Source organism: Pseudorasbora parva, chromosome 19 (genome assembly GCF_024679245.1).
Source record: "Pseudorasbora parva isolate DD20220531a chromosome 19, ASM2467924v1, whole genome shotgun sequence".
Classification (NCBI taxonomy): Eukaryota; Metazoa; Chordata; class Actinopteri; order Cypriniformes; family Gobionidae; genus Pseudorasbora; species Pseudorasbora parva.
The window spans coordinates 28,565,366-28,572,765 of record NC_090190.1 but is presented as its reverse complement, the minus strand read 5'-3'; the positions used below and the strand labels follow the sequence as shown (position 1 = coordinate 28,572,765).

Sequence of the window (7,400 nt, the reverse complement as noted above, 5' to 3'; positions counted from 1 at the left end):
ATTCAACCAATTTCCTCCATTGTATCAACTAAAATATTTAATTTCAATGAACTCAAAATTTGAATGCAGCCAGGTTACCTTTTTAAGTTAAACCAACAATATATTTTTTTACAGTGTAGCAGTTTGACATTGTAGAGTTTTGAATGTAAGATCAAGATGAATTAGTTATAAAGAAAAAAACATTGAAACCATTGCAAACTTGCATTAGTATGCAATCACTATTAATGTCTATATATTTATTGCAACAAAAAAAGCAATGATTTTTACACCTCTATCTGTCCGCACACTCTTCCACAAACTTTTCTTTATAGCTGATCTTTCTCAGGTATACTCATTTAGTTTTACTCCTGGAGTATATGTGTGAAATGTGTGTGCATTTGTGCTTTTTTTTGTGGCCACTTTCAGTGTAAATGCTTTGATAGCTTCAGTGACAGCTGTGTGTGCTAAATCCTGAAGTTTTGCATTGAATCACAATCACTATTAATGTCTATATGTTTATTGCAACAAAAAAGCAATGACAAAGGTGAAAAGGTCAAATTTAACAAAATATGGTTTGTGCTGTACTTCAATTGATACACAGTATATCTGTACAGGGTAAATAAGTACATTTTCAATAAAGACAAATACATTCATTCCAAAAACCAAGCAATTCTGCCAACCAGCAGCTGAGGCTTAGACAATCAACCAAAAGAAAAGAGTCTCAGGATTTAGTGGCTTTGGGGGAAATCATTTGCAGCCAAAATTATTTTTCCAAAAGTGTCTATTTTCAGACACACGGGACACTTCAGTCTGAGTATCTAAGCATTATGACATCATCATCTCTTCGTGCGGGGCTGTTGTCAAAGAAACGTTCGCCGGGGAACTGGATGAGGTCACCTTCTTCGGCCAGTTGTCTGCCACTCTGGTAACCGCTGAATTCAGAAGAGACACACGTAGTGGCCACAGTGGAGCGAAACGGATGTCTGGTTGAGTACATGTGACGTACGTGTGCATGAGCGGACGTTTTCCTGCTTCTGATCCGCTTCTTCAACACACGCCCCAGCCAGATTCCACCCACCAGAAGAAGGAGCAGAGCGTTGGCTGTAAGGGCTGCTACTGTGAAGAGCTGTAGGTTGACCTCACTTGTCACAGAGGGCAAATGGGTGACAAATCCAGTGCAGTGATCTCTGGGGGCAACCTGGCACAAAGCTCCATCCACTACGCTCTCCACACAGGTGATGTAGGTGGAGTCTGAACGGAGCTCTTGGAGGATCACCGCCCGGTCAGATCCATCTGTGTAAACATAGCGTGGGAAGCGAAAAGTATGGCCGAAACGGTCAAATAAAACCCGGAAGAGAAGTTCTTTCCCATTAACTAGTCTGACATCGAGAGTTGTGCTCCAGTGGACCGTGGCTGTACTGGAAGTGACGTCTTCTACGCTAACATTCAGGATGGAGTGATGGTTGAATTGACATGCATCAGAGATCACTGTGATTCTTGAGTCATGATGCTTGGCTCTGTCCTGTAAGGGCAGGTTGAACCGCTCCTGTTGGGCCAGGGCAAAGGTGCTGTGGTTGTGGGAGTTGTGGCCTGTTAGGAACGTGGACATTGTTGTGGAAAAATCAGTTAAGGAGCCATTTTTCCCAGCTGTGGGTCTTGGCCTTGAGCTGACCAGTTTCCTCTTCTTCTTGCTTTCAAATGTTGTCACACGCCCTTTCCCCTCATCTCCTTGGACCCCTACTTCTTCAAGTTGCTCTCGCTTCTCTCTTTCCTCCTTGGGAATCGATGTCTCTATTACTGCTCCACGGCTCTCCATTGGCTGAGACTCGCAATAGCCACTCATATTTCTCAGCTGCCAGTTGCTGACATAGTCCAAGTATTTTCCCGCCAGCGCTGGGGGGTGAAGGCAGCGCACAAACACGGTCAACAGCTTTCCCTGAGAATGCGCATGCGTCATCCAGCTTTTAAGCTTCTCCATCCTGCAGTCGCAAGTCCAGTTGTTCCCATTCAGATCTACGTGAAACAAAACGCCATTTGAGGCGAAAATTCCGCCGAAGAGATTCATAAGACGGTTGTTTTTCAACTTTAAGGTTTTTAGATGTGAAAGGTGGTCGAAAGCACGGGGGTCCACGCGGGATATGTGATTGTCACTGAAGTCGAGGTGTTCGATGCGCTCGAGAGGGTCCAGCAGACCAGCCTGGATCTCTGTCAGCTCGTTCTTTTCAATCTCGAAGTCTTTGACGCGCGCGAGCCCTTTGAGCGAATCGTTATCTAGTTTTAATATCTTGTTGTGGCTGAGTGAGAGTTTTGTTAGCTTTTTCAAATTCTGAAAGACGTGATTTCCAATGTGCCTTATTTGGTTGCCCGTTATTAGAAGAGCTGTTAGTGACTTAAGATGAGAAAACATAAAAATATCGCGCAGTTCTGTTTGTTTATTGTCTGATAGGTTTAAAAACTGCAGTTTGCTGAGCCGCGAAAACGCATTGCGGTCAATATGGCGAAGCTGGTTCGATTCTAAGTGCAGAAACATTAAATTAGTCAGACCTTTGAAAACGGATTCTTTTAAAAGCGCAATGGAATTTCCATCAAGTCTCAGTTTTACTAAACTATTTAACTGACTAAAAGATTCGGAAGTAATGTCCTTGATTTCGTTGTTATTGCTATATAATATTGTGAGTTTGTTCAGCGACTGCAGAGTCCCCGGTTGTATTGCCGAGATTAAGTTGTTTCCCAGATATAGTTCCTCCAGCTTGGAAAGTTTCTCGAATGCTTTAGGGTGTATATTCCTTATTTGGTTAAACTGAAGATTAAGTCTCATTAGGTTCCCGTAGCGCATTAAGTCGAAGGCGCTTAGGTTGTGAATGAAGTTCCCCGCAAGCCCGAGAACCCGCACGTCCCCTGCGCGCTCCACCTGCGGCGGTTTGGGCACCGCGCGCAGACCGCGATTTGCGCACAGGATATGCTGCGCGTGCTGGCAGTCGCATGTTTCAGGGCAAATGGTGTAAACAGGCGCGAAGAATAAAAGCGCTCCGCTGCCTAGCAAAAGAAAGTTGTAGAGCAAATATGCCATTCCAGTGACACGCAAACAACACCGCACTCAATGCATTCCTTTGTTTCAGTCCAGGTTCGCCACAGTCTTCCTCACCGGGAATTAAAGCTTTACGGATGCAGTGCCTCCCGAATACAGACATTTAGATTGTGTTTAGGTATAGCACGATGGCATAGCGTTTCGAAGCCGTATTGATATCCATGCACAACCGTTGCGAACAGATCCAACCAAGGAAACATTTGCCTCCGTCAGACTCTCTCATCCCCCAAGAAGTCATCTGTTGCAGATTACACACACACACACACACACACACACACACACACACACACACACACACACACACACACACACACACACACACACACACACACACACACACACACACACACGGATTCACCCCGCCCCATCCCCTCCAGATGTGGACATTATACACACTTGTGAATCGGATCTAGAGATTCTGGATTATTTTAGTACTTTAAAAATTTTTCTGTTTTTTTTTCTTTTTTTCTTTTCTTTTTTTATGTAGGGTAAGAAACACAATTCCTATTGCATTCACTGCCCTTAAGCAGTCTGTTGTTCCATCAAGAAAATAATTATTGTAATGGTTTGTTTAAACAGAAAGAATTTTACAAACTTTTAGAGGCAGCAACAATTGGCCCTATAAATACTAAACCATACCATTTCAGACCTGACTAAAGTGACTAAATGGGGGGGGAGGGGGTCTTCAATCCAACCCTCTACATTGACTTTGTATTTTGTGAAGTCTCCTTGTCATTTTTTGTTTCTAACAAAAGAACAATACCTAGCTGCTGTGTGACAGGATGTACAGAAAACAAGCTAAAAAAACATTTTTATATACTGAACCATAAGGAGCCAGCCTTTAAGGAGACAAAGATAAGATGTGAAGCATCAGCAGGAAGAATGGGTAAACTGTGGGATCCTGACTGTATGGTATGCCAACGTGTGCCTCTCAGGTTCACATAGGGTGACTGGTGAAATAAACCTTTGACATGGTTAAAGGGTTAGTTCACCCAAAAATGAAATTGATGTCATTAATGACTCCCCCTAATGTCGTTCCACACCCGTAAGACCTTCATCATCATTCAAAGTGTATGCACACTATACTGTCCATGTCCAGAAAGGGAATAAAAACATCATCAAAGTAGTCCATATGTGACATCAGTTAGTTAGTTAGAAACTCTTGAAGCATCGAAAATACATTTTGGTCCAAAAATCACAAAAAAACGACTTTATTCAGCATGGTCTTCTTTTCTGCGTTTGCTTTCAAACCTCAAATAAAAATTAAATCGGTCACAAATCAGCAGATTAATTCATGATTCGGAACGCCAATGTCACGTGATTTCAGCAGTTTGACACGCGATCCGAATCATGAATCACTACACTGATTCATGACCATTTGAATCTTTATTTGAGGTTTGAAAACAAACGTGGAAGAGAAGACAATGCTGAATAAAGTCGTAGTTTTTGTTATTTTTTGAAAAAACAAATGTAATGCTTCAAGAGATTCTAACTAACTAACTGATGTCACATATGGATCAATCAATTTCATTTCTGGGTGAACTAACCCTTTAAAAGTAAGGAATGTCTTATTTTAGAATATCCTGTCACTGATTATGTTCCCCTCAGAGTATGACACATTGTCTCAATTGCCTGTATCCACGTTTGTGGCCTTAAAGGATTAGTTCACTTCAAAATGACATTTTTACTGATATTTTACTCACCCCCATCTCATCCAAGATGAAGACGCTCATGTCTTTCTTTCTTCAGTCGAAAAGAAAATACTTTTTTTTTTAGGAAAACATTGCAGGATTTTTCTCCTCGCCATTTGCAACCAAAATGTTGATGGTCAAACTCAATGCAGTTTCAAAGGGCTTCATTAGAGACAGTTTCATTAGAGACAGTTCATCTATCGGCGATCCTAGACAACCCCAACCCCACCCCACCCCACCCCCCACAACCACCATCTATGAATCTCTAGTGATGTCCCTGCTAGCAGTGTTGCAGAAAACAAGTATTTTCAATGCAGTGTTCTGTACTAAAAATGCCCATTCCAGAATCTTTAAAGTCACCATGAAATCAATATGGATAAATCTTATTTTTAATGGAATATTGGTGTATTTATTATAAATGTTTTACCATTTACATACATTTTTGTTGATGCATGTGTCCTCATGTTCTTTAATCAAAGTAACTTCCCCTCCCATTTGTAATGACATCTCTTCTCTGCTGACGTGTTTTATGGCGTGAGGGTGAGTAAACCTGTCAGTCACACGAGATCACAGCAATAGCGAATGACAATGATCCAATCAATTCCCGATAGACAAAATCAAGTCCAGCCATGCATATTGTTCGATAAGCTGTTTTACTCGGGTATACATCACGATCGGGAAAAAAGACTTGCGACTTCCGTTTCATTCCAACTGTAACAGAACTGACATCATGAAAATTACAAGGTACATTTTTTTTTTTTTTTTGCACTTTGAGATTCTTTGGAATAAAAAGTGCGATATAATTAAAATATTTTATTATTATTATTATTATTATTATTATTATTATTATTATTAGGATGCATTATATTTATTTAAAAAAAATGGAACCAGGGGCTAGTTGGATAAACTTAGCCACTATGTTAAGTCTGTGTCTTAAGGACTAATTTGTCCAACTAGCAATTAGTCAAAATGTAATCAGTCTTACTTTTCTAATTCAAATTGAATCCATTTATCATTTTATGTAACAGATTTTAAAAAGTTAGGACCAGTCTTAAAGAAAAAAAAAATGAGATGACTTACTTTTAAGACTATAGTCTAAGTGGTTTATGCAACCGGCCCCTGGTCTGAATAAGAACAAGTGCTTTGTTCCCAACCCTACATGTGTGCATAGGCAAAGCAAATGAACATTCTTCCCACGAAGGTCCCGTGAGGCTCAATCTTGGACTCCACTGCTTGTTTAAAAAGCACCGCCAGGGAGGAAAAATAGAAAAGTAAAGACAGGGAATTTCAGACCAAATTTCTGTCTCAGGCCGCGTGCCAGGTCGTGGGAAGGATTGAGGAGCGCTCTCTCTTGGGTGCGTGGGTAGACTTCACTCAATTGCAAAACACTTGAATTTATAAGTTTGATGTATTCGTGAAGAAATAGCTTGTCAAAGAAAAGTTATCGCGGAATAATTCAATTTTTCATTACTTTTCTAAACCCAACAAGAACATCATAAATAACGTCCACTCAATTAAGCAAAATGTCCAGATGTTTCATATTTCCTTTTAGCTCAAACATTTATATATATATGTCAAAGAAATAATAGATTAGCAAGGATCTGATTGGCGCATGGTGTTGTGAGTTTTACTGGACAAAATGCTGAACTTTTCACTTGTCTTAAAAGCAACAGAATAATGCAGGAAAAAAACCTGGACAAACATACGTATATCTTCTCTGCACTTTGAAATGTGTTCGCATGTGTGTGTTTGCAGTGAGGAACCCCTACACCCGGGGGTCATTTCCTGTCTAGTCCTCACTTGAATTTGTGGACTGCACACGCTAAGCCATGATGAAGAAAACTCTTGTGTGTATATAAAAAGTGTTTGTGGGACAAAATAATATGATCACACCACACAACTGCATGGCTTGATTCAAGTTACACTGGAAAGAATAAACAACAAGCGAATGAGATAAATGAGAGGAGAAAGAAGTGACAAAACAGATAGCAGGGAATGGAAAGAACACAATAGAAGGAGAAGAAACAAGTAAAAGGGGCCAAGGGGAAGGAGGCTACGAGGAAAAAAGAAAGAGACAGATAGAGAATGAGATATGGCAGGATGCGCAATAAAGTGCCTGTTGCCATAAATTGATGCAGAGTGTTTAGCATCTACTGTAAAAGCATCAATATGTACACAAAGTCATATTGCACACTTGTACACAAACCAGGAGAGCATTCTTATATACAGTATTGCCAAAGGTTTTGGGACATCTGCCTTTACATGCACATGAACTTTGATGACATCCCATTCTTAATCCATAGGATTTAATATGGAGTTGGCCCATCCTTTGCAGCTATAACAGCTTCAACTCTTCTGGGAAGGCTTTCCACAAGGTTTAGGGGTGTGTTTATGGGAATTTATGCTTGTTTGAAAAGAAGCACATTTGTGAGGTCAGGCAATGATGTTGGACGAGAAGGCCTGGCTCACAGTTTCCGCTCTAATTGCAAAGGTGTTCTATCAGGTTGAGGTCAGGACTCTGTACAGGCCAGTCAAGTTCCTCCACACCAAACTTGCTCATCCAAAATGTATTGGTATGCTGAAGCATTAAGCGTTTGTTTCACTGAAACTAATGGGCCAAGCCAAATCCCTCAACAAAAAAA

General features: G+C 40.7%; 1 protein-coding gene across 1 annotated transcript; it reads right to left on the bottom strand.

Annotated features, from left to right (window-relative positions):
* Positions 1 to 499: 499 nt before the first annotated feature.
* On the bottom strand, positions 500 to 3,299 carry tril (TLR4 interactor with leucine-rich repeats). Its single transcript, XM_067425586.1, has one exon. It carries the CDS (start codon positions 3,047 to 3,049, stop codon positions 785 to 787), a length of 2,265 nt encoding a protein of 754 aa, XP_067281687.1. The 5' UTR covers positions 3,050 to 3,299; the 3' UTR covers positions 500 to 784.
* Positions 3,300 to 7,400: the final 4,101 nt, after the last annotated feature.

Excerpts from the sequence above, each read along its gene's own strand:
- tril (XM_067425586.1), bottom strand. The coding sequence starts at position 3,049 with ATGGCATATTTGCTCTACAACTTTCTTTTGCTAGGCAGCGGAGCGCTT.